We start from the raw sequence: 26700 nt of genomic DNA, 5'->3' as shown, positions 1-26700 counted from the left end.
CCATGTCACAGGCTTGGCAAAACCTCAATGACACACCCAGTCCATTGTGTGAATTACACAGATTTTAGTTATTGCCCCTTCTCAGTACTGTGGTACTATTTTCTATTTTTCCTTTAACCCCCACAGTCCCCACTAAATGAAATTCTGGTACTTAAATTGCGGAATACTAGTACTCAGAGTGGTTAAGTTACTGTCAAAATGCTTCACACAAGTCTCTGGGTCTGTCAGAAACCCCGTATCACTGTAAGCCGCGTTGCAGCATGGAAACGTAAGTTTCAAGTAGCCATTTTTAGAACACCGCGACGCAGCTATGGACTATAATTCCCATAAACCTCCTTGCGTGCGGCTCTGACAAGTGGACCATGTGACGTGCCCAACCGCCCCTTCTGTTCCTGCGGATGCTTGCTCTGCGCTCACTCTCCTCCTGCTGCCGCCTCTATTGAACTGCCACTGCAGAGCGCGCTGTCACTCACTGTCTCGAACCCGAACCGGTACGGATCTCCCAGGGCAGCGTCATGTCTGAGTCGGGTGGGCCGGACGACCCGGGATCAGTCCTGGAGGGGTCGGTCCAGAACGTGGCAGACGCGTCGGTGCTGCAGAAACACATCCGCCGGCTTGTCCCGCTGCTGCTGGAAGATGGCGGCGAGGTGCCCGCTTCCCTGGATGGCGCGCTGGAAGAGAAGAGTGCCCTGGAGCAGATGCGGAAGTTTTTGGCCGATCCGCAGGTGCACACTATACTGGTGGAGCGGAGCGTGTTGAAAGGTAAGCGCATGTAAGATGAACGCCGGCCAGTCTAGGGGTCCATGCCTGAAGCAGGGTCTCCCACTGCCTCCGTGCCAGGGCGTGGCAGGGAGGGGAGACTGAGTTATGCCCAATCGCATCCTTGGTGGTAGCCAATACTGGTCTCAAACTGCTCCGTTTCACAGATCCACAAGGTATCCAGTAAGCTGCCCCCTTCACTCCCACCCCTCAGCTTTCACTCACCATAGGACACAATTCTTGGCTTTTTAGGACAAACTAGGTGGTGGTATGTGTAGCCCCCCTTACCTCACCCACTGGCAACATTTGTGGGGGATGTTGCATTTTAAAGCACCATGGTTTTGTAACTGTATAAAACGACCCGCTGCACTCATTCATTTTTCTTGACCGCAGTAAGCTAGCCTACCCAGCTTTAATACAGGCATGAGGATAGGCGATAGCCCACATCTCCAAGGGCGAAGCAAATGGGAGTTTATACCTATTCCATTGTCTAGGCCCGAGGAAGACTCGCCCAATATCTGTGAAAGACCATCATGGCATGGGGTGCAAGACTGTACCACCCTCCCCCCGCTGCACCAAGGCAAGGTGAAAGTTACCTCCCCAGACAGGCGAGAGAATGCTGCCATAGGCTGTGGGGCAGGGCACAGTATGAGTCACACCGCTCACACGGTCGATGGGCTGCTCTAGCATCTGCCAGTGCCTGACAAAGGAGACCGGCATTGGCAAAGCCACTCATTTTGGCGGTTGCTAGTGTACATTGCGCTTTGTATTTATAGGCAAAAGGGAGCGAGGAAAGATGTGGAAGAGGGTGCAGAGGCAAGAGAATGTAGGCGAGGGAGAAGGATGGAAGTAAGGATGAGCAAGAGCAGGTGTGGGCGAGAGAGCACAAGAGCAGGATGGAAGGGTGTGAGAGGACGGTTGATGGAGAAAGTGGATGAGCAATGGCATTTGACATTGATGGGCATTGCCATCAGAAAACATGTGAAAGGGTAGTATGCCTGATCTCCCGTGCGCAACAGATACCAGCGCAGTGCCCGTTTTTGTCATTGAAGGGTTGCAGGCTTTCTACAGTTATAGGAAAACGTGTGCATGGAAGGGGAGGCGTCCAGAAATCCCTGGTGGATGGCTCCTGTGAGGATGCAATCGGTGCGATTGAGGAGCGTGTGGTGTAGCGAGGAGCGTGTGGTGTAGCACTACCTAACTGGGCCAAGTGTTGTAAGAGGGAGGAAGAGGCATGTAGCTGCTTGGGCATTGGGGATACTGGTACTCGGACATGGAGGTGCGACCAGACCATGGACACACCAAAAGTACGCCAATGTTGGAACATGTATCATAGTTGCACGAGATTGTTCAGTGAGCCGATGTTTCCTGCTGCAGGACCAATCTGCGATCAGGGATTGCACATGGACACTCCTGCCAAATGAGAGGCGGCGGCTAGCATGGCAGGCCCCCTTTCAATCCACACCTCCCCACCCCATCCCACCATAGGCCATAGGTCGTGGCAAAGCAAAGCTCTGCAGCACTCCTGTGCTGTGTGCACGGTGAGAGTGGGAACCCAGGACAAGGTAAAACCAGACAGCCTTTGACTTACTTTAGCACACTGCACGGAATCACAAGTCTTCAAGCGAGCTCGGAGCTCAACAAGTTTCTGTGAGGTGTGATTTTGGGCAAGCAGAGGCAGGAATGGGTTGGAATAGCCATAGGGATTAGCATAGCTATGAGTGGGTTTAACCCAACATTGTGCCCCTCCTCAAATGTCATTATCTGTGCCCTCCCCCATCATATACCCTTCCTATCAATATGTACTTGATTACAATAGTTTGGGCATGACACGTCTGGCATGTCTATAACAGGACTTCTGTGAAGGACATGCACAGTGCTTATAAATAGAGTGGCTGAAGGCAGACCTGGTTAAGTCCTTTTTATTGTGCCAGTAGTGCGTTTACAGGTCCAATTAAGTAATTAACTCTCAGAATACTGCTTTGAAAAAACACTGGCAGGCACTTTAAGCACAATGATGGTAGCTGAAGTGCTTTTAGGAGGATGTGTTTTGAGCGGGGAGGGACAGGAAGTGGATACTCTGCACATTACAATTCAGTAACCTAATGAGAAGATTCGCAATCGGCCACTCCACAAGAGCTGGGGGAGAAGGACAAGTATTGGATAAGATTTTCCTATTGGTGATAAGTCTTCCTGACGTGCAGGCCTCCAGATAAGGTGCGTACTATGCCCTTTTACGCATGCAAATCTTGTAAATACTACAGCTTTATTATTTTCCTGTGTACATTTACACACACGTTTAGAACAGATGGCAGTGCAAAGGTCAGGTTACTTTGACAGGAACAAGAAGGCTTCTTTTGATTTTTATCTACATGGATGTAATTGAAAGCATTGATAAAAGCCTCTGAAACGGAATGTATTTCTCTGAAGCCTTTCAAAAAAAGAAACTACACACTGTGATAAAAGAGATGGTTTATTTCCATTCAGCTTCTGATGTGTTGCTGCTCATGGAGCAAACATAAGCACTGTGCATATTTATTTTCCTAGCATTTTAGGATTGTAAAATTAATAAAATGGAAAATGTAAGTGCAATTGAGAATATTGTTTTTTTTTTTTTTACAAATTATGCATTTTTTTTTCTCCTCCCCCAACTCCCATCAGAAACCAACCACATGTCGGTGCGTGAGGAGTCATCATGAGCCAAGGGGTAAAAGGAATAAGATCGGTCGCTACCATCGACCACTCTCCAGCCGTCAACCAGTCCAAGGGAATGCATGCCTCTTCTAATGGTCTGGGCCGCCCGTGTTCGGGTCCTCTGGGATGTTGTGGATCTTTCTAGTAGGAGGTCTAGAATGGTATTAAAGTCCCCTCCCCACAGTATTGGGACTAGTGGGTATTGGGATAATCTGTCATTGACTTCAGAACACAATTGAGGGTAATCTATGTTGGGGCCGTAAACGTTCATTAGTAATATCCCCTGTCCCGCCTGAGCCCCGTATATCATGACATGCCTGCCCAGAGGGTCAATAGCCACATGTCTGCTGAAACATGAAGGATTTGTGTATTAGGGTCATGACTCCTCTGGCTTGTGTTGAATATGACTTGTAGAATGGCCCTTCAAAAGTCACAGAGAGTGCATGTGTGTCTCTTGTAAGTATAGACTCTTGGCTTTGTGTTTGGTCTACATATAGTTGTATCTTTTGCCTCTTGGCTGGATTCCCAAGGCTGTGTTTATTCCAGCTAAGACACTTCACGTCACCCATCCCAATGCTGACAGTAATGGGCGATTGCCGCCCATGCCTCCCCCCGTTCCCATTCCTGATCCCAACCCATCTGTAGAGTCCGCCACTCCGACAGTCATGGGTCCAATGCTTGCCATGTGTGATTTTTCTCCCCTAACTTCCAATCCCCTCTCTCCCCCCCGAACTAGGGAGATGAAACCCTTTCAACAGCGTACCCATTAACAAAAAAGAAAAGAGAAACTCAAACAACCCAGAACATTCAGCACAACGTTGCATGGGGGACTGGATCGCTAAGCAACCCGGGCGCACCTTGGGCCAGCACATAGATCAGGATATATGTTCGTAGCCTTGTTCGAGTCATTTTTCCCTGTGGGGGTATTGTTTGGCTGTTGATCGTGACATTCTAATAGCAGGAGGTCTCCACCTCCTAGTAGCTTGGACGGTGTTGGGAAGGCGGCCAGGGAGTACCTAGTCAATTGATGTATAGAGACTCTGCAGGGTGTGCAAGTGTCTGTTCACATTGCAAGTACAACCAGCGGCCGCCGCCCACTGGTTAAGGTGCCGGTAGGATCCCGTCCAGGATTTCATGGCCTCCCCAGACAGTGTGAAGAAGTAAGCTTTGTCGTTCCATTCCACGCGGAGGTTAGCAGGATACAGCATGGCGTATTAGAAGGCGTATTATAAGTGTCCATCGGGTAGCCGCCTCTTGACTCCCAGGATTTTCTCTCCTGCTGCACAGCAACCGAGATGTCGGGGATATATATAGATCTTATTCGATCCCAGCAGTAGGGATACGTGCAATGATTGGACGTGGGGGCGCTCCAGATTTGGGTTTGGGTGCCAATGATCTATGGGCATGCTATACAGCAAATTGTGGCGATACTGTAGGGTTGTCCAAGAGTGGCAGCAAGGCGTCAGTGTTCCATTGTTCCAGGGAGGACTCGGTGTTGCTCTCAGGGACCCCTATAATCCAGACATTGTTCCGGCGGGATCGAGATTCTAAATCGTCATTTTTCTTCTCCACCTGGAGTATTCGCTTAGACAGTGAGGATAGTTTGGCTCGGAGGGTGGATACGTCCTCTTCCACCGTGCTCACTCGTGTCTCAGCATCATCTAGCCGCTGATCCATTTTGTCTATTCGAGACTCAATGGAGTCAATAGTACTAGTCATGTCATTGAGTTTGCTGTATACCTTCCCAAACCCCTCCTGCATGCACACAATCATGCGCTGTTTCGGAGGGCCCAGCAGGAGAAGGTTCTTGTTCTATGGTGGCAGTCGCCTCTGCAGCTGCAACCAGCTCAAAGGTGGTTTTAGTATATTGACTGACAGGAGCGTTGAGTCTTGCTGCCTTTTGTCATCCTCACACGATGAGCCCAGCAACCCTAACAGTGGATAGGCGCCCTTTCTGACAGAGTATCAGGGTTTCTGATGGGCCCACCAGGTGAAGGAAGTGTTGGAGAGCGAATGTTCAGGCCCTCAGCTTAATGGGGACTTCAGTATTGGTTCTGGCATGCACCCACAGGCGTCCACCCCCCAGGGCCTGTGTAGTCTATCTGGTGGCAGGTGGGGGCGAAAACCAGTTCCAGCCCCACTGGGTCAACAGCCGGTTCCAACGCTTTCCCCAGGGATACTGTGAGGCCCCCTCCCCCTGTGAAGTTGCAGGCTACTATTGTTTGTAATAGTACAGGATAGAGACTGCAGTGCCTCACATTGGGTGTGACTGTCCAGGCTTTGAGAGGCCAGTGCATGAGGCTGGGCTTCCCCTGGTGTTACTGGCCGGTACTCGAGTCTGCGCCGGTGTAGTGTGAGCACGGTAATCGGGCTCATCAGGTCGACGCTTATCCTGCAGGGGAGGGGTCCAGGTCACAGAGCCCCCCCCCTCGTTCTGTGTGCGCAGAGAGGGCTCCCACTCATGTACCCTCTCCGCAATTCGCATCAATATGTGGAGCGGGCCAATGAGCCGGCGCTCTTTGTCCGAGCGGTGGTAGGGGGGGATCGGCGCCCCCCTCCTCACCTCCGTTCTGGCACAGTAGCTTGTGCATTCTCCCCGATGTGGTTGTGCGTCCCGGCCTGCTGGTACGACGCGTTCGCGAAGTCGCGTATGCTTGTGGGCAGAGCTGAGCCCGGCTCCTCACATGTCCTCTTCACCGCGGGGAACACAGCTGCCAGCGGTTTAGCCATGCAGCCCCCCCGCTCCAGATTTCAATGCAGCCAAAGCGTAGACCAGGGTTGTTGGGGAGTCATGGTCGCAGTATACAACTGCTGCAAAAGGTGTTGCGTGGCCAAGGATTACACCCGGTGCGGGAGCTCTAGATGCGAGCTGCCATCACTGCAAGAAAGCCCTGAAAAATTGAAACTTTAAAGAAAACATTACTTTGATGAGAAGTACTTATGTGCTTTTCACTTTTCTTCTTTGAGGTGTGATTACTTGTATTTCCTCTTCTATTTTTCTATATATGAAAGGTTTTTACACTTGTTGTATTAACTATAAAACAAATAAAACATTTTTTATAAGAAGCTTCTCCTTTTTGCTTTTTGAGAGAAATATCCTTATTCATTGAGCTGCAAGGCAGCACCAAAATCAACTACAGCAGCTCATCCCCTTGGAACTAGCTCAAGTGAACTTGGTTTATGTCTGTATCGTGCTCATCCAATAGACGTGAAATCTTGTGTAAGGCTTTTGTCACATCCATTGGAGACCAAGATGTTTTTTCGTAGGTGGCTTTTCCATTGGCTTTGATATTTTGAAGATTTTCTTTAGTCACTTTTAGGATTCTACAACTCGAGCTTTTCTCCAGCTTTAGCTGTCGGTTCAGCTGTCAGCTTTGTACTATCACAGAGGAGTGTTCCACGTATGAGGTTTTACTTGTTTTCTTATCACATTAAGAAAGGGAAGATGCATTATTAGAGGTACTAAAAGAGACCATTAATTGAGGGGTCATTAATATGCATGAGGTGTTTTGGGGTGGAGGAAAGGCTGGTGATAGATGTGATAAAAATCACATCACGGTTTATTTATCTGGGGGTGCGGTAGGTGGGGAATGTCTCAAAACGAGGATTTCATGTTGATTTGCATTCTATGTCCAGATAGGAGGCGAGCATTACACTTTATTTCTTTATTACTGCTCCCACAGATTTTCAAATTTTGAAACATTTTTAACCACTCGCATTACGTTTTTTCTCACAGCAGCTCACCCTGACATTTTTTAACTACGGGATCTCCCTTGAAAACCAAAAAAGGGAGATCCCTGAGTTAAAAAATGTCTGAAACTACGAATCCCCATAATCCTTGAGTCTCGGGTAGTCCTAGCTGACTCTTCTACCCTATCAGGTTGTGTCTCCACGTATGAATAAACCTCTTCCTGCAGCCAACTCCTCTATCTTTGTTGCTGCTCGAAGATAAGTGCATCTTACCTTGCGTTCAGTTTATGGCGCTGCATGAAATGTTTTAGAAGCGTGTAAGTGTATAAAGTAAACGCACGCTTTGCCTCTGTATCAGTGAATGAGTAACTTGACGTGGTCAAGGGAAATGTTTTAGAAAACCGTGTTGGTGTATAAAGTAAACACAAGCTTTGCCGCCGTATCAGGGAGTGAGTAACTTGACAGCGATTTTGTTGTGGGCAACAGTGCGGATTCGCGTGAGTACCATTGTGAGGAGCGGAGCGGGGCCGGAGCTGCGAGCGAACATGCTCGCATTAGGCAGCCGGCCCCCGCCAGTCTAATCCGCCTCAGAATTCAGAGTACAGGACGATTCACCGGGGGGCGCTAGAGGGACCGGGTGACATAGGGGTCTGTCATCCGGTTGTTTCGCAATGCAACGTAGAACCCAAAGCCACAGAGCACAGTACTGGGAGAGTAGGTAACAAGATACCCATTTCCCAGAAAGAGCCCATTTTCTCCAAGATGGAGTGCTACCGGCGCTGAGTACCCAGAGGGTGGACACCCCGAGAGTGGGGGGAATGACGCTCTTATTCTTGAGCGAATGGCAAAAGCTATCCAGCGATGCATGGGTGCATCCAAGCGATTTCAGGCATGCGCCTAGAGTTTGTAGGCAACCCCTCCCAAGCGCGAGAACCCCCTGTTAAGTGCATGTCCCTGAAGGGGAGAGAGCAGCTTGTCAGCGAGTTGCGCAGCCTAGCAGACAAATCGGCGTTAGAGCAGGAGGTTCAGGAAGGTCCGGGTTTTCTCAGCAACATGTTTCTGGTGCACAGGGGAAAAGGGGGGGAGAAAGTGAGACCAGTGATCAACTTGAAGAGTTTAAACAAATAGATAACGTACAGACACTTCAAGATGGAAGGGATTCACCTTCTGCAAGACCTAATCAGGATAGGGGATTGGCTCCTCCGTCTAGATATCAAGGACGCATATCTCACCATTCCGATAGCGATAGACCATCGGAGATGCCTGCGTTTTCTGTGCGGTGAAGAAATCTGGAGGTTCACATGTCTACCTTCTGGCTAGCGTCAGCCCCGTGGGCTTTTACCAAGATTATGCGTCCGGTAGCAGCAGCCATTCGGGAGATGGGCGTCAGAGTTGTTATATATCTGGAAGATATCCTTATTCTGGGTCAGAACGTTACCATTTTATAGGAACAAGCCAGTTGGGTATGCAACCTGATTGCCTCTCTCCGGTTTATCGTGAATACAGAAAAATCTGATCTGCAACCTGCGCAAAGAGTTTCTAGGATTCGTCATAGATGGCAAGAAAGCCATCCTCGAGCTACCCACGAGCAAAGTCAAGGCGATTAAAGAAAGAACTGAGGGCAGTCATCGTGAAGAAAGTTATTTCGCTTTGCAATCTAGCTCAGATAGTGGGTCTAGGAGCGGCCTAAATTCAAGCAATCTTCCCAGCCCGCTTCATTACAGAGCTCTTCAGAGACTGAAGACCAGACACCTCAGAGGGGGCCTGGGTTATCATCAGTTCGTTACTTTAGATCGGGAAGCTTTTACAGAGCTGCATTGGTGGCTTCAGAATATGGAAGCCCGGAACGGCTGGACGATTTTCAGAGACGCACCAGACCAAATCATAGAATCGGACGCAAGCAGAGCCGGCTGCGGGGCACGGTGTGGAGGCCTAGAAACAGGGAGACCTCCATCTTCATATAACTTGCCTGGAACTCCTTGCGGGTTCCTTCGCCTTACGGACATTCACCAGGGGGCTGGCCAGTTGTTGGTCTGGCTCAAGATAGACAACATTTCGGCCGCCCGATACATAAACAAGCTGGGATGGACTTCCTCTAAGATGCTTGCAGAATTGGCGAAAGACTTTTGGTATCACTGCCTGCAGCAACCGATATCAGTCTCAGCAGTGTACCTGCCAGGGATACAGAATACAGTGGCGGATTGGAATTCACAGTATCTAGTGAATTCAAGGGACTGGAAGTTACATTCAGGAATATTTGCATGAATTCAAGAAATCTGGGGCCTGCTGAGCATAGACCTATTTGCGTCCAGACTCAACGCCCAGATCCCAGGTACTTCAGCTGGAGGATAGACCGTGGAGCAGTGGGAACAGACGCGTTCTTTCAAAAGTGGGCAGGGGCAGTACACTACGCGTTTTCCCCCATTCCTCTTGCTGACAAATGTTCGTAGGGACCGAGAAGAGCTGGTGTTAGTGGTACCGCTTTGGAAGTCCCAACTGTGTTTCCAGTAGTGATGGAACTTTCCACGGATTTCCTGAGGATGCTGCCTCACAAGCTGAATATTCTACGGGACCCGAGCGGGCAACTTCATCCTCTAGTGGAGGAAGGCAGTCTGCGCCTGATGGCATGCAGGGTTTCGGGCAGCAATGGGAATTGCCAGGCATTTCGAGACTCGCTGCCGACTGTATCAGAGGTTCCTGGGCGCCTTACACCGTTGGGAACTAAGTGCCGCATGGAAGCGCTGGTCCAGCTACTGCGAGAGTTTTGACGTTTATCCCGTTTCGACCCCTATAGTACACATCCTGAATTTCTTAGCAGAAAGATGTAACGACGGTTGTGCCTTTAGAACGATTGGGGTCTACAGATCTGTGATATCGGCAGGACATGAAAAAGCAGAAGGTAAACCGGTAGGGGAGTACCCGACGGTGTTGCGTTTTTACTCAAAGGGGTGAAGGTGCAGAAGCTACCTCAGCCGAAGTATTCCGTCCTCTGGGACGTGTGATTAGTATTTAAGCTCTTTTAAGCTGGCCAGATAATAGGATCCTGTCGCGGCATCAGTTGTCGGGGGGAAATTGGCGATGATCCTCTGTTTAATAGCGTGTAGGAGAGTGTCAGATGTTAAAGCTCTCAAGATAGATAGGAATATCTTCCATACTTAAGGAGTGGCTCGTAGCTAAAAGGACGAAGTCTGACCCAGCGAAAGGCAAGAGGTATTATAAGAGGTACTAAAAGAGACCATTATTTGAGGGGTCATTAATATGCATGAGGTGTTTTGGGGTGGAGGAAAGGCTGGTTGTAGACGTGATAAAAATCACGTCACTGTTTATTTTTCTGGAGGCGCGGTGGGTGGGGAATGTCTCAAAACTAAGATTTGATGTTGATTTGCGTTTTTCCATCTGATCTTAAATTGCCAAGTGCATTTTGCTAAAATGTATTCCTGAAACAACTTTATCTCTGGAGCCACAAGTATGCGTTTTGCAGTAATATACAATTGAAGAACCACTTTTTATTAACACTAACTTCTGTTACTTCCTTGGCTTCACCCGCGTTATTGTATTTGAGCATACATATACATGAATGTGGTATATCATTGCTATAGACTGATAATAGATGTTGTACCTATTGGGTATGAGCACCTGGGAGGTGGCATGTTATGGCCTCCCAACCAGTCGGGAAGCACAGAATGCGGGCCTTTCCTGGTTTTGCTTGCCTTCTGAGCCCCTGAGCAGCGGATTGTTGCCATCCTGCCTCCAGTTGCTCCGGCCCTCACCAACCTCTCCTTAAGCCCACCGACCCCTATGATACTCTATCCGCATGTACTCCCTCTGGTCTCATCCCAGCTGCACCATCGACTACCATTTGAAACTGAGAATGGTCTAATAGTCCATTCTCCCTTTGTCCATGACTGCCAGATTCCATTATATGTATTTTCTTTTTAAATTGTGAAACAGCCACGGCACTGGAATGCAAAGATGTTGGTATTCTAGACCGTATGCTGAGGAGCGAATGCATAAATCCCCCTTGCTTAGGCCTGTAGCTTTGGCCCAGGCCACCAACATGCACCTACCCCGGGGCGTGTTAACATATGGGCCATTGTTGAATTAAATATGGGTACAACATACTTTGCCTTCATTTTCTTGTAATACATGCAGCAAAGCATAAAACGCACTGCGTCCTCCTTTTTCAACATCTACACAGTAGGGAGTTCCTGTTTCACCCCTCTTATTACAGCTGAATAATATGGCAATCACCCCTGTGTCAGGGGGGTGGGATTGGGGGGATGGCGGACATGGCCTGTACTGGCCCACCAGCCCAAGCCTAGGCAGGCGCTCTGGGCCTCAGTGAGGGCTGTGGGCCATAGCCATGCCTGCCCCCGACAAGCAGGTGATCTGCATTCGCAGCCTGAGCTTCATCTGGGGGTGCACATTTTTTTTTTTTTAATTTATTTTTTTTTTTTTTGGGGGCGATGGGCTTGAGCCCATTTTCACGAAAGAAAAAGGGTGGGGGGCAGATGGCTACCGCCATAGGGAAAGGTCCCTTGTCTATTTTTTCTTTTCTTTTTTTTTTTAAATTCGTATTTGGTTTAACCAAGCAAGAGTTTAAACCTTTACAAAACCTTTAACATTTCACAATTCAGTTCTTTAAAACAAAAGAGAGCTTCCGATTATACTTAAAACAAATTCATAAGCAATTATCAAAATCGACATTGGTCATAATCCATTCCTCTATACTTCTATTCTTGTCCCGTTTCCACCATTAATATCCTACAAACTGCCAAATTCTCTCGCGTTTAAATATGTTTTTTTTTTCTTGCTTTCATCCTGCTCTCAGCCAAACCGATGGCCCCTTCACGGTTGATCTAATTAGGAAAATTCAGGGCCCCTAGTATTTCTACCACTGCCGATGTTGGGAGCGTTTCGTGCCCTGATATCATTCTGTGCCAAAGATGATCCGATGTCATTTTTTCCTCCCCTGAGACTAATCTTCTCAATTTGTCCCGTTGCACTCCATTAGAAGATGACGGAGGGACTGGTTTGACGGAGTAGCGCAGATATTACAGAGCTTAGCTGCTTTCTCGCCTTGATGACGTGTCTCTAAGCTTTTGCCTGTGAGCAAAAGGTTCAGTCTTATCCTTAGGAAATTATTTCTGATCCTATGGTCCGGATATTTTACCAGATAACGAGGGAGATGACCTAATTCTTTTTTCGCTACCAGGAATGTGGTACATGGAATAGAGTTCCGCACTTTTGCTATTGTTTCAATCCAGTCCAACAGCTCTAGTTCTCGCTTTATCTTTAGGGGATTGCTAATTAAGGTCTCTAGATCTGATACAGTTTTGGATAGAATAGTTTTCACTTTCTATTCTTAAACCCCCCCCCCGCCCTCAAATTCTGGGTTTCGAGTCAGTGAGATGCATTTTGAGATCCTCATACAGTGAACTTGGCCTAGGGCTTAAAGGGATACCAGTAAAAAATGTTATTTAAAAAATAGATAGGCAATATAAAAAAAATAATACTAGCACTATTTTTTTTTAAACTTCCTATGGAAAATTTTGAGCTATTCAAGCTCAAAATTCGCAAAAGCAAGCACATGGGCGCATCCATTTTGTGAAATGGATGCCTGCCTGTGCTGGCTTTTGCTTTTGCGGCACTAATGAAGGAAAAGCCAGCTGTAGTAAACAAAAGCTACCGCTGGGTGGCTTTTCCTTCATTGGTGCCGGGACTCGGAGGACGCGGACCGGAGACCAGAGCAGGAAAGCTGCAGCTGAATCTCGATAAGTGCTATTTATTTTTAAAAAAAAATAAGCCCTAGCTGCGTTTTTTTTTTTTTTTTTTTTTTAAATTTTTTTTTAATTTTTTTTTTTTAGGTTTTCCGGGCTGGAGGAGCCCGGAAAACTTAGAAATAAAACCGCAGCTTTAAAAACGTTGTATTTATGTTTGCAGTCGCTTTTGAAGCGACCGAAAACATAAATACAACGTTGTGTTTGAAAACGCTGCAGTTTTTCTTTCCAAGTTTCTCAGGCTCCTCTGGCTCGGAGGAACCTGAGAAACTCAGAAAGGAAAAAACCGCAGCGTTTTCAAACACAACCGCGTTGTGTTTATGCCTGCTGTGGCTATCACTTTGGGTCTCCGGAGACCCCCCCCACGGGGGGCCCGAGAGCCCCAAATGGGGTAATGCTAAATGCTGCAGTGTTTCTGCCTAAATCTGCCTTCCCATTTGGGGCTCTTGGGGGCCCCCCGTGGGGAGCCCGAGAGCCCCAAATGGGGAAGCAGATTTAGGCAGAAACACAACCATGTTGTGTTTATGCCTGCCTTGGCTTTCACTTTGGGTCTCCGGTGCTCCCCCAGGGGAGCACCAGAGACTCAAAGTGATAGCCACAGCAGGCATAAACGCAACGCGGTTGTGTTTGAAAATGCTGCGGTTTTTCTTTCTTAGTTTCTCGGGCTCCTCCGAGCCAGAGGAGCCTGAGAAACTTGGAAAGAAAAACTGCAGCGTTTTCAAACACAACGTTGTATTTATGTTTTCGGTCGCTTCAAAAGCGACTGCAAACATAAATACAACGTTTTTAAAGCTGCGGTTTTATTTCTAAGTTTTCCGGGCTCCTCCAGCCCGGAAAACCTAAAAAAAAAAATAAAAAAAAAATTAAAAAAAAAAAAAAAAAAAAACGCAGCTAGGGCTTATTTTTTTTTAAAAATAAATAGCACTTATCGAGATTCAGCTGCAGATTTCCTGCTCTGGTCTCCGGTCCGCGTCCTCCGAGTCCCGGCACCAATGAAGGAAAAGCCACCCAGCGGTAGCTTTTGTTTACTACAGCTGGCTTTTCCTTCATTAGTGCCGCAAAAGCCAGCACAGGCGGGCATCCATTTCACAAAATGGATGCGCCCATGTGCTTGCTTTTGCGAATTTTGAGCTTGAATAGCTCAACATTTTCCATAGGAAGTTTAAAAAAAAATAGTGCTAGTATTTTTTTTATATTGCCTATCTATTTATTTAAATAACATTTTTTACTGGACTATCCCTTTAAAACCTCTCTCTACAGTGAGACTAGTTTCCACTCAGCTAGACACTCTAGCGATTTTAGGCCAAGTTAAAACCACAATTTCCAGCCAAGGGTGCTCAATGGTAAATTCGGGGCCTCCTTCCATGCTTTGCCTTCAATTTTAGCCAAATTTAAGCTCCAGAGTTGTGATTTAGCCTCTAGACCATACAACAATACTGGAACTACTTTGGCAATGTAGTATTTTATCATAAACAAGATGGACAATTTGCAATACTTGGTATTGATTTCTTTCATATGGGGTACCAGTATCTGTTCTTAACAATATCAAGCTCCTTTTTAAATGCTGCCGGGCTTGCATAGATCTTGTAGCCTAAATATATTAGATCCTCCACCTGTGGAATGACCTGGCCGTTCAGGGACCAGTTTCTAGTGTCTATTTGTTTTGGTGGACATGGGCGGGAGGCACCCCGGGACTGGAGCACAAAGCTCCAGTCCAGCAGGTAAGTAGGGAAGTAGGGAGGAGGATGGGGAAAGGAGTAAGGTTGGTTTTTGGGGATGGGGACATGGTTGGGGAACAGGGAAAAGCTCCCTGTTGCCTCAAAATCGAGATGGAACCACCTGGGCAAGGGACTTGAGTGGCTGGAAACAGCAGGCGGTACTCTGTATTCTCTCCCACTGTTCCAGTCACTTGATTGGCTGAGTGCCCTTCCCCGGGTGTGAATTAGAAGTTGACATATGAATTGCATGTTGCCTACAAATATTTGCTTTGCCACAGATATATGGCTGATTCACAACACAGTTTATGAATGTTGAAACCAACAAGTGAGGATTTCTAGTTACATCTTCTCAATGTTTTAACTTCTAATGTATTCTGCTGGGATTAGCCAGCCATTTCTCAATCTATGGAAACTGTTTTCACTTTATATTATCCTCTAATTCTGGAACACCCAGCATTTTAAACCTGTCCAAAGTCTGGCAGCTGAAAAGTGGAGGTACGTTTTTCTTGCTCTCACCCTTCAAACGCAAGATGAACATTTTCTTTGGTTGTTAAATCTTTAATATTCTTAAACATTTATTTTGTAACAATTTAAATAATTGTTTCCAAGCTTGTGGGTGGCACAATTACTACTTGTTTGGACCTCATTGTTATTGCACCAACCCTGTTGTTCCTATACCACAGGAAACAGTACAGTTTTGAGAACTGACCAAATGTCTTTCTTAATTTTTAGAGGATGTTGCTGATGAAGGAGAAGAAGAGAAGGAGTTAATTTCCTACAATGTTAATATCGATATCCATTATGGACTGAAGTCCAATAGGTGAGTTGTTTCAACTTCACAGATAAATAACAATATTGTATGCACCTATGCCTGCTAATATCTTGAGCTAAATGTATGAAATTACATGGTACTGGGGTTAGCATTGCAACCACAAACCTACACAAATGCATCACTTTTGAACATCTTGATGTCCTAGTTCAAAATGCATTTGACTTTGACACAGGTAGGTGCACCCACACATGTGCAGTACCGTTTTCATCGGGACACGTGTGGGGACGTGGGAAGGTAGGCCATGTGTTGCTGGCGGGGTGTTTCGGTGGGTGGCCAGAGCCAAATGTCTGAGAATTGTCTTTTATTTCCAGCGAATTTCAGAGACATTTCCCTGTGTCCACTCACCGAAACACATTGCCAACAGATGTCATACCTTCCCGCGTTCCCACACGTGTCCCGATGAAAGCGGTACCTCACATGTGTGGGTGCACCTACCGGGGGCGCAAAAGGAAAAGGGTAACCCACTGGTAACCCCAAGCCTTTCGGCACAGCACATTTTGTTCACGTGGGCAACCTACAGATTTGGGCCTAGCTAGGGTGTCGAAGCCAGCAAGGAAAACGGGGAACCCCATGCATTTCCCAAAAGAGGACACCCATGGGAATCCAGAGGTCTGCACGCGTGTGCTGTGGCGCCATGCTTTGGTGGCTTGGGGGAGAGGGCTGCTTACCTAGTAAGCAGCCCCCTCCTCCCGCTCCCAAAACAAATCCCTGGTGGTCCTGTGGCATTGCTGGCCACGGATCAAGTGCTCTGCGCCCGATCCGTGACCAGCAATGCTGTCACACAAGGTATTGTTGGAAAGGGGAGAATCTCTCCTTTCCAACGATACCTGCCTCGATCTCTGGCTTGAAATACCGTCGGAGATCCAGGCAGAGGGAGAAGGGAGCTTACCTTCTCTTTTCACTATGGCAGCCGAAAATGGCTGCCGTAGTGAATTTACTTCAATTTCATGTCGGTGTGCGTCACGCACGCCCACGTGAAATTAAAGGTAATCCAACCACCGGGCAGTGAAGGGGGACCTCCCCCTCTCATAGCCCGGTGGTTGGATTACAGTTTTGTGCGATTCCCTGCTGTGCACGGATCGCACAAAGAGTGCTGAAAAGGACGAGGTATATCGTCCTTGGCAACAGAGAGGTAATCCCAAGGATGAGATACCCGTCCTTGGCACTAATGAGGTTAAAAGGTATAGCCGAAAGCATGCCTCCATTAGTAAAGTAAAAACACAATGAACAGGGTTCCGATGATCAGAGGAAAAAGAATGAATGAGGGGGGAAAAGACTCCTCGGCCAGGAGAAAAAGGAACAAGGTCAAGAAGTCCAACAGAAAGTGTTGGGTGGGTGGGTGGAATAGGGGGCTCGCAAGGAGATTAAGCATAACACGTATAAATCTCCTTAGCATGCACTTCTTCATAGAGTCTTGGCTCCAACTATGATCTGTTGAATGGCTGAATGAGTTTAAAAAACATTTATTTATTTATTTATTTTTTAATCTAGGATTTGGACTGGTGTTGCCACCAGGTGTGCCAATGGTAAGGATCAACACCACTGAAACTGGCAGGGGCTGACCATCATGCATACCCATTGGCCTCATAATCTTCACAGAAACACTATGGACTGGGACCAGACAGTCCCAGGCCCCGCATTCGGCCTCATACACAGACTGGTACTTTGCCAGGGAAAGCAGAAGCTTTCCCCCGGGAAAGTTCTTTCCATGTATAGCAATTCCAGAGGCATGAGGGCAGGAGGAAGCCCAAAGGGCAAGATGGCCAAAGAACAGATGAAAATAATGTGGCACAGCCATTTTAGAGTATATTGTACTTTTTATGGCAGTATTCAGTGAAATTGAAAAGTGCACAAGTAAAAAGTGAAACGCACAGAGGAAAAATATCTGCTGCCAACACCCCATCCTGGAAACATTGGATTTGTAATTGCAAAGTACTTTAAATATTCTAAGGATACAAAACGATCCTTCGCACGCTTCCCTGTAAGGTGATGTGCGCAGCTTTTAAAAATACAAGAAATTCATTAAGGGAGCTGTAGTCTCCCAGTACTGATGTTCGTAAGAATTTTCATTTCTGTGCCAATTCCCTTTAACCTTAGAGACCCCCCAGCTCTTTTGCTGGACTCTGGGCTTTTACATTTTTACTCCTGAGTGAGTGGCACCTTTTTCTCACTCACTCATGTGTTTTCCTGACTATGATTTTCTGCCTTGGTAAACTCCCCTAGGCATCTGCTTTAGCATGACACACAGCACCTTGTATGCAGTGCCACTGAGAACTCTTAATGTTTAACTACATTTTCTTGGGTGAACTACTGTTCCCAAGAATAGTAAGATGACCCCTGTCTTACTTATACTTAATGGATCCAGCCCGCACCACCCTATGTGGAGTGCTTGTGGGGGGGGCAGGGGCACAGGGTGGGGGGGTTACATAGCAACTCCTTTAACCCATTCTTCATGTAAGATTTTGTTACGCTAACTCCTTTGAATGGCTGGTGGAAGTGTTGTGTTTTTTTTTTTTTTTTTTTTTTTAAAAACTTCCTGATGACATGTATCTGCAGACTGATACCTCAGCTGCAGTGCTGCACCCAAGGGTGACCATTTTCACAAAATGGCCCGTGTCTTCTTTTTTTCGCCATTTCTTGTCAGTTTCGTCTGTGCTTTTACTCTGTTGTTTGAATCCGGTTTGAGTCCTTTGTGTGTTTTTGCCTTTGGCGGGCTTCAGTCCTGAAGCCTGCCCAGGCTCCCAGTGTGTCTGGAAAGGCAGTAAATGAGGGAAGGTCCCGAAACTTCTGTCCTTTGTCTCTTGGTGTGCCTGAGTGAAACCAGTTCCAATTGGCTGGCTGTGCTGGAGGACAGCCACCCTGCTGTGTGATTGACCGCCTAGGGCTGTGAATGAATGGGAACTTGCATAAGAAAGGAGCTTTTTTGGACTAAGAGCAGAGCCGACCACTGGAGGACAACATCCAAAGCAGAAGACGAGAGAAGACTCCAGCAGCACCTTCCTGGACTGCGAAGTGCCCGGTGAAGCCCTGCAGCTGTGCTGACCCAGTTTTCGAATCGACCGGAACAACTTCCTCCCTTAGGCTGGTGGGACGAACTAGCCTCAAGACCAACTCTATTTTGGCACAACCCCTGACTTGCTTTGACTTTCCAAGGCTGCAGAATCCCAATACCCGGGGTACATCGACCACCTTGAGTGCATTGTCTCCTGATGTGCAAATCGGGCCAAAACTTTGTGGCCTTCCAGAGGACCCTACTGAAGCAGGAAATTCGCATTCTGAGTCCCCTCACCAGAGTCCAGGACCGAAGGATCAAGGAGCTTCTAACGGGAGCTGTTCGTTCTTCTTTGGTGCTGAAAAAAAGGCATCAAAACCACAAAGAGCCGCTACCTTGCTGACGAGTCCCTCTCTTGGGTGCTGCCGCAGGAGCCCACCAGAGGTCCTCTCTTTCGTCACCACGACCAAGGACCAGGAACAAAGGTCTGCTGCATTGCATCTAGAAGGCATCCAGCTGGAATAACTTCTTCAGTTCAAAGGTACTGTGGAGTTTGGGGTATATTATCCTTTTTGCCATTTGTGGTGCTTCCTACCTCTGGGAGTGCTATTTAACCCGTGGGGTTCACGGGCGCGGGGTTTGCGACCCATTTCCTGCAAGCCCAGGAGGGCCACTGTAGTTCCGGGAGGCCACGCCCACTTCTCTATCTGGTGCTGCCTCCAGCCGCAGGGCCTGAAGCCGTGGGGCTCAAGGGTGCAGATGTTTGCGCTCTGTCAGTGGAGCGTTTAACGGAACTAAAAACTCAGCAGACCGCAGAGTGCCTGCCGGACCCGGAATGTGCTAAGGTGAGAAAAGCAGTTGAGACCCGAGCCCACTTGGGCGCCCTTGTACCAGAGACTGTTTGGTCCAGGCATTGCCCCAGAAATGGCAGGAGCAGCAAAAACATGCCCTTCTGTCTAATCTGCAAGCCCCCTCTAGCCCCAAAGTGAACCATAAATGGAGGGTGGGGGGGTTCTATCTAACAAAGTGACAGGGAGGGGCCAGGGAAACTGAGTTAATTCGGTAGGTACAAGCGTGGACAGGGCACCTGCCCCAGTGACTGCTGATACTTTTCATGACCTGCGGGGGGGCTATAGGTGGGGGGGCCAGTATTCAAACACTTAGCACCCATATCCACAGCTTCAATGGAGTTTCTTTCCTGACATAAGTCCACCCAAGACCCTGCTCTGAATCCTTTGCCTGAGCCCACCCCAGATGAACATGTGCCCAACGCCAACTTGCTAACCCTCAGAGGAAGTCTTGACCGTATTGCTACTGCTGATCTTCCTGACATCCTGTGCAACGGCTGCGAGAGGATCACCCTGGGCAGAGCTGAGCTCATTGGGGGTTGTGAACCCTCTTCCCCACTATTGGCACCGGCTGTGCCCCTTGCATCTCATGGGCTGTCCCTAAGGTCCGTCCCTGGTATTGCCTGTTTTGCCCCTGAACCTTGGATGGCACTGGCCACTGAGGCTGCTCATCCTTCGTCTTCTCCTGTCCACCAGGCAGTGGATCCAATGGCCCTGGGTTTCGGAAAGGATCTTGGGAGGAAAAAGCATCCTTTGAGCTCCCTTGTAGCACTTGCAATGTGCCCATGTCGGTTGCACTTTCTGGGGCTAGCTCCTTTCTACGCTTAACCTCACTCAGGGCCCCCAAACCCCCTACCCAAGGGAATCTGTCCCCTCCAGCTTCATCACCCAGTGAACCAAATACTACCCCGGGCTGCTTCTGCAACGTGTGCTCTCGGAACAGGCCGATATATCAAAACTATCGGCTTTGCTTAAGGGTGTGACAGAGGCCAGGGATGGGCGTGCAGGGCTGGAGAGGGGTTACCGGAGGATGGGCATAGGGGCTTTGGTCCAATATCTGATGTGGGTTCATATCCCCTGTGCCCTTGTCTCCTTTTCTACTGGTGCCCCAAACATTCCAACCTCAAAGAGGTAAGCATAGGCTGTCCAATCTCCAACCACAAAAGTATCGAGAGAGCAACCTTAGTCCCACACCCAGGGGTTTGAGCCCTCATCAATGGAGATCCATGCCCTGAGGAATCCGGGCATTAAGTATTCTGCTGGGAGGGCAACCAGTACACACAACCCTGGCCCTGGGAGGCCGTTGCCTAGGCACAATGCCCATGAAGGGCCTAGAAGAGCCACTGGGTTTCTCCATGGGGTATATAATTGAAGCTTGATAAGAGAACCAAGTGATGCCCTTCGGAACAAATGCCTCATTGGTTACACTATGTAGGGGACTATGCTTTTGTGACCAAGGATGCTATGGTGAAGTGCACTAGAGTGCCCAATGAAATGGTTGCTGACTGTCAAATCGTTTTTTGGGAATTATCACAATGATGTCTTGAGAAGATGTAATGGGCATGGGCAGACCTGAAGTGGATTACAGCCAGCCCCTCCCACTTCTCTGGTCCTGCAGCCTTTCCTGGCGATTCCCGGACCCCTCTCAGGGGCATATCTTACTCATCTGGGCCCCCAGTATTTTGGGAACTTAATGTGCCATGGGGTTGGGAGTACTGAATCCTGGTTAGAGATTTACTAGGCGGTATTTAAGGAGGGTGCTGCTTTTTCCTTTTGTTTGTTTTTCTTTAACTTTTGCTTAACTCTTTAGAAATGTATTGCTAGGATGTACTCTGATGGCCTATGGCCGAATAAAGTTATTGATTGATTTAACCCTACTCTGAGTTGACCTCAACTCACTTGCACTGGCCTTTTAGCTTGTGCTTTCTTGAAGGCGACTGAGTTGCTGCGATTTCTATTTGAACACTGACAATTTAGAACATTTTTCTAGGAAGAAGAGCATGACTTTGCCCATTGACTTAGGCTGTCTTGGCTCCCTAAAGGCCTCCTTCTGAACCTATTGGCTTTGGCAGTGCTTGTTTCCTTACAAGTTTTAATTGTTGAACACTTTTAATGCTGGGATAAAAGACTGCTAGCGTCCCTTTGGGAGACTCTAACAGTTTTTATAGACTATCTGTCTGTTCTGATCTAACCCTAACCTTTCCCTCCTTAATACCTCAATATTGCAAAGGTGATACAAAATAAGTGTTATACTGACCTCAAATGACGTTACCTCTGGGTGCTGGAAAATGTGTAACATATGAATCCATTACTCACCTGCTTTATTCCCTTTTTTAAAATTGAATCCTAATTTGGGATTAATGTTACAGCTAGTTACTGCTTTTTAATGAATGCTTTAAATTTATTTGTGTATAAATAATGTATTATAACTTTAAGTGTGTACGTGTTTACCTGGATACTTGTATTTACTGATTTCATTGTGCAGCTCACATTTAACCCTCCTTAAAATGAGCCTAGCTGCTCAGTCTGACTACCAACTAGTGTAGTACAGGCATGTATTAAAAGGTGGGTTACCTAATAGAAAGAGAAGTCTTGTGTAGTCCCACGCCAGTGGGACTGCACTAATTCTTACCTAACAACTGATAGCCTTATGGACTGAGTCGCCCCATAAAAATGCGCCCAAAGCAAGGGAAGTAAAGAGGAAGGCTTTACTTGCTTCCAAAAAGTCAGGTCAGCAGTCAAAACGAAGCAAAAAGAAAGGGTGCCCCATAGAAGTCTAAGGGAGGAAAATCTTTCCTAACGTGCATCTTGATTGTTTACTCATTTGGAAAAGAGCTCCATTTCAATTTTCAGTGGTCCGTTGGCACACACAGGCTGAGCATCTGTAAAGTAAAGCCAAATTATTTTGATCTAAAACACAGCATTTGTATGTAGAATTCAGCTGCATATTGATTCCTTCAGTTTTAATACTTTAATAGTTTAGTTTACGGTGTACCCATTCCAAATGCTTGAACAAGGAGTCTGCTGCAATTTTCCATTGTAAAAGAAGTATCTTTGATTAAAATGCATTTTTAGCCATTTCAAAAAGTCAACTACATATAAAGAGGGGAAAAGGGGTTTTGTGTTAATCCTATTAAGCAGACAGACAGCTGGTGGGAATTGTCATAGGAGGGAACCTAGAATTGGGCCCTTGCATCATAATTAAACATGTTTGCAATCTTTATTTTTTTTCCTTCATCAATGGAAAGGCTATGCTGCCAGCTATTTAAATGTGTGGTTGTGGCAGGCTTGAGCTTTGCTGTAGGCTCTCAGTTTTGGGGGGATCTTGATGACCGCATGACTTGTATGTTCACTATTCACTTTTAAGTCAGTGGATTTCAAAAGATCAAAGCAAAGGTCTTGCATCGTTAACTCCCCCCCACCCTGCTGGAGGCTGGAATATTCTCAGACAAATGGTAATTAGCCGTTATTAAACCTCTCTTCGAATAAAACGGCATGGAACCTAAAGATCCTATTATCTATTGACTGATTACCCAGCTCCCTTTCCTGGCAAAACAGCTCGAAATAATAGTTACTTGTCAATTAAAATGTTTTGTAGAAAACTCTAAAAGGCTCCACCTTTCCCAGCTTGGTCTCAGGCAGAATGTGTAGCACAGAGCTGATAACCACAGCCATCATTGATGAACTTGGGCTAAAACTGCACCAGAATAAAACTGGTGCAGTTGTCGTCCTGGATTTCTCTGCAGCCTTTGTTACTGTGGACCACAATATTTTGGCATCAAGGTTGACGGAATATGGTTTGCATTGGTCATAGCTGTGGCATGGATAAACTGATTGATAAGCAATAGATGTCACCAAGTACATCTAGGCACCTTCTCCTCCCATCAATATGCTGTGAACTGACATGCCACAGAGCTATGCCCTGTCCCCTTTACTGTACCTCCTTTACCCCTTGATGTATCTCACAGCTAGCTTTTATCCTTCTACAATTACACTGATATTTTTCAATTAATACAGAGTGGAGCAACAACATCAGAAGTTGTCTTGCCACTATCAAAGTCTGGACAGATGCCAATTTGCTCCATCAATCCTGATCAGATGGAAATCTTGGTCGACAACTACAGCCCATCTTTCTGGCCAGAGAACTTTGCCCATTGCCCGGAATCTAAACAGCTCAACAACTTAGGAAATTACCATTTGATAGGGAATTGACCCTAAGTAAACAAGTGGGGTCTGTTTCTCTTCCTTTTTTGAGGAGGATCAAACTCATGCTTCCCTATTGTACCTTCTCTCATTGCGTCATGGTGATTGCACTTGTCTCATCAAGACAGGATTTTAATAATCTAATTTACCTGGGCCATCAAGCCTTCTCCATGAATAGATAACAGAGAATTAAAAATACCACAGCCCGAACCGTGATGCAAATTAAGTGTTCAGACGTATTACCCCTGCTTTGCAAGCTTTATACTGGCTGCCGATTTTTAAAAACCAAAAAGTCATTTTTAAGAGCCTCTGTTTCGTTTTCAAAGCCTAAACTCCTCCTGCGAATTCACCACTTTCATCTAGGTTCGAATGGTACATCCAAAGCATTCTCTAAGATCAGCAGAAGAAAGACTGGTTCATATCCCCCACTACAGGAAAACAAGCCTTCTCGGTACAGGCCACCAAACTTTGGAACACGTTACCCATTACCCTTCGGTATTAAACAAATCTCCTTTCATTCAGAAAGAAACTGAAAACCTTTGTATTCAGCTACCCCTAAAATACATTGATCTGTTATCCTCAGCTCATTCAATGTTTAACCTTGGTGATTAATTTACGTTGTCTCGTTCTGTAGCGCCCAGATGCCATAGTTTGGCTGCTATAAAACCAACAATATCAAGGCTAAGAACCAATGCCATTGCTCCGCACTGGCTGTTCGGAAAATAGATGGAGTTTAGAAAAGTCTGACTTTAGCCTGTTAAGTTAAGCAGATCTCCAAAGAAATGCACTGCACATTTATTGGTGAGCATATTATATGGAGGACGGCAGAGCTGTATCCTAGGGCTGGATAATTTTCCTGACTGGCTTTGGTCCGAAGCAGTAGTTATTAATCATTGAGCAGAGTAGATCTACTTTCTCGGCGTAAAATTGGCATTTTGTCTTTATTCCAAATAGTTTTTTGACTTCCAATTGGGGCTTGATTCCACCTTCCTGGGGCCTCTTTAGGAACACATTTTATTTTCTGTAGTCTTTAATAGCCAGTACAAACCATGATATATTTTTGTTAGATTACCTCCCAACTATTGTCTGGAGGGTGTGGGAGACTTTGGTATGTGGCAAGTTTGGGCCAAGCATATTCTAAGAAGCCTTGCTCCTACTTGCAGTTCTCTAGCCAGGGCAAGTGAGTGGACCCACACACACACACTCATCGCATGTGTATTTCACTGTTTTTAACTTGCCTTTTAAATCCATGGATTGGATTGTTCTTGGGTAATTGCCCATAAATGCTGTGGGCTTTGGGCAGTTTATTTCACCCTGTCCATTTACCGGCTTTATAGTGTTTAGTATAGTCTCACCTATCTACTGGCTCTCCAATCCTTATAAATTGCCATTCCATAAAAACAAGGCAGCACGACAAATATTACAAAAACACTTTCTTCAACCATGAAATAATTATAAAATTATTTAATATGGAAGAGTTGATATTACTGTAAAAAGCAGTGGCCATATTAAATAACACAAAATAAAAATATAAATGAGCTAAGATAAAGCAATAATGTAGTGAGAATAAAGGAACTCTAAGGTGCAGGTAATATAATCATTCCATTCATAGAACAATCCTCATAAATGCGTAACTATTCTTAAAATGCCAATACTTTCCTTCTATTCAGATCCTGTTTCAAATATGACAGTAGACCCTCAGTAGTCCTATGTGAGCTGACCCATAACGGATAATTCAGGGCGGGGCAACCTTGAGTAAATCTAAGCTCACAGAATATTGGGCTAATGTTCTAGCTAGTATACTATATGCTGGGCAAATAAGAATGAAATGCTAAAGGTCTTCTGCAGGAGCGTGATATAACCAGCATCGTTTCCCATTAACATCACCTGACCCATGAGTTGTTGCTCTCGGTGGGAGGCAATTAAATCTTTCTCTAGAAATAATATTAGTTTAGTTATAATTAATTGTTATACCGCAGCCTTTGGTTCATCCAGATGCAGAACCAATCGAAAATCGGTTGGGTCATTCTCTCGTCTTGTAGAAATGAGGTGCCTAATTCCGTGCGATTGCCAAAATTAGAGGATGATTGTGGCAACTTTACCAATGCATTAAAAACGTTCTCTACAACCTGAATGTCTTTTGGCATCCTGTGTCTTTCTTATTCTCCAAGAGTCAATTCTTATTAGCAAACAGTGATTGCTAGGACTAAAGTATATTGCTGTTAGTCTGATCTGTTTTAATTCTACGATTATTATCACTTAATATCTTTTCAAAAGAATTGACGTAAATGCTAAATATGTTTCGATCTATGGGTGCAAAGAGGCTCTACATTGTAAGTGTTTGCTGTTTTACTGATAAGATTGTAGTGAAGTTCTTGTTGACCTCCTTATGTTAATCATTTACACAACTGATACATATTGGTTCCTATGTATTTTAATGATGGGCCCATGACTATATCGCTGCCCAATAGTACAACTGGAAATGTGGGTTCCCTTGCTCCAGGGACGGTGATTCAAATCTCTCCAGAACCCTGGGTCTGGTATAGAACTATACTGTCTCAAAACCTTCCCCTAGAGAGGGTTGAGCATTTTGCCCACCTCTTTGGTGGAGATTGGGCTGTGGTAAGTGGAGTATGATTAAAAGCAAGACAACATTGATGAAAAATTATTTTATTTGCAGCTTCTTTAAGATGATACTGTATTCATAATCGGTTAATCAAATATCTCCTGTTGGCTAAAATGACAGTACTTTGGCATGATTTATTGAGCCTACAAAGGTGTTTGCAAGTGGCACTTGGCTTATTCATATTTGCAGAACTTTATCTAGAGTTGTGATTCAGGATTTGAAGTAGTAGTATTCATTTGTATTTGTCCACCTTTGTATGGAAGTCTAGCCCTTTAATTGATATTGTTTTTAGGAGTGATGTTTATTTAAAGCATGGAACAACCCACTTATTTTTACTGATATTTGCTAAGAAAACTATTCTCTGTTTCCAGCTTAGCGTTTATCAAGCGCACGCCAGTCATTGATGCAGACAAACCAATCTCCTCCCAGTTGCGAGTGCTCACGCTCAGTGAAGACTCCCCATATGAAACATTGCACTCGTTCATCAGCAACGCTGTTGCTCCGTTCTTCAAGTCCTATATCCGAGAGTCTGGCAAAGCTGACAGGTAAGAATTGCAT

General features: G+C 46.2%; 1 protein-coding gene across 1 annotated transcript in view; it reads left to right on the top strand.

Moving 5' to 3' along the window:
• The first annotated feature begins 399 nt into the window (after nt 1–399).
• DYNC1H1 (dynein cytoplasmic 1 heavy chain 1) overlaps nt 400–26700 on the top strand; it is a 2031190-nt gene continuing 2004889 nt past the window's right edge. Inside the window, exons 1-3 of the mRNA XM_069637760.1 lie at nt 400–762; nt 15374–15461; nt 26514–26687. Of these exons, the coding sequence (XP_069493861.1) occupies nt 516–762; nt 15374–15461; nt 26514–26687 (509 nt within the window). The 5' untranslated portion in view covers nt 400–515. The remainder of the gene's footprint in view (nt 763–15373; nt 15462–26513; nt 26688–26700) is intronic.

Source organism: Ambystoma mexicanum, chromosome 14 (genome assembly GCF_040938575.1).
Source record: "Ambystoma mexicanum isolate Mex_15411 chromosome 14, UKY_AmexF1_1, whole genome shotgun sequence".
Taxonomy (NCBI): Eukaryota; Metazoa; Chordata; class Amphibia; order Caudata; family Ambystomatidae; genus Ambystoma; species Ambystoma mexicanum.
This window is presented reverse-complemented; position numbering and strand designations above follow the sequence as displayed.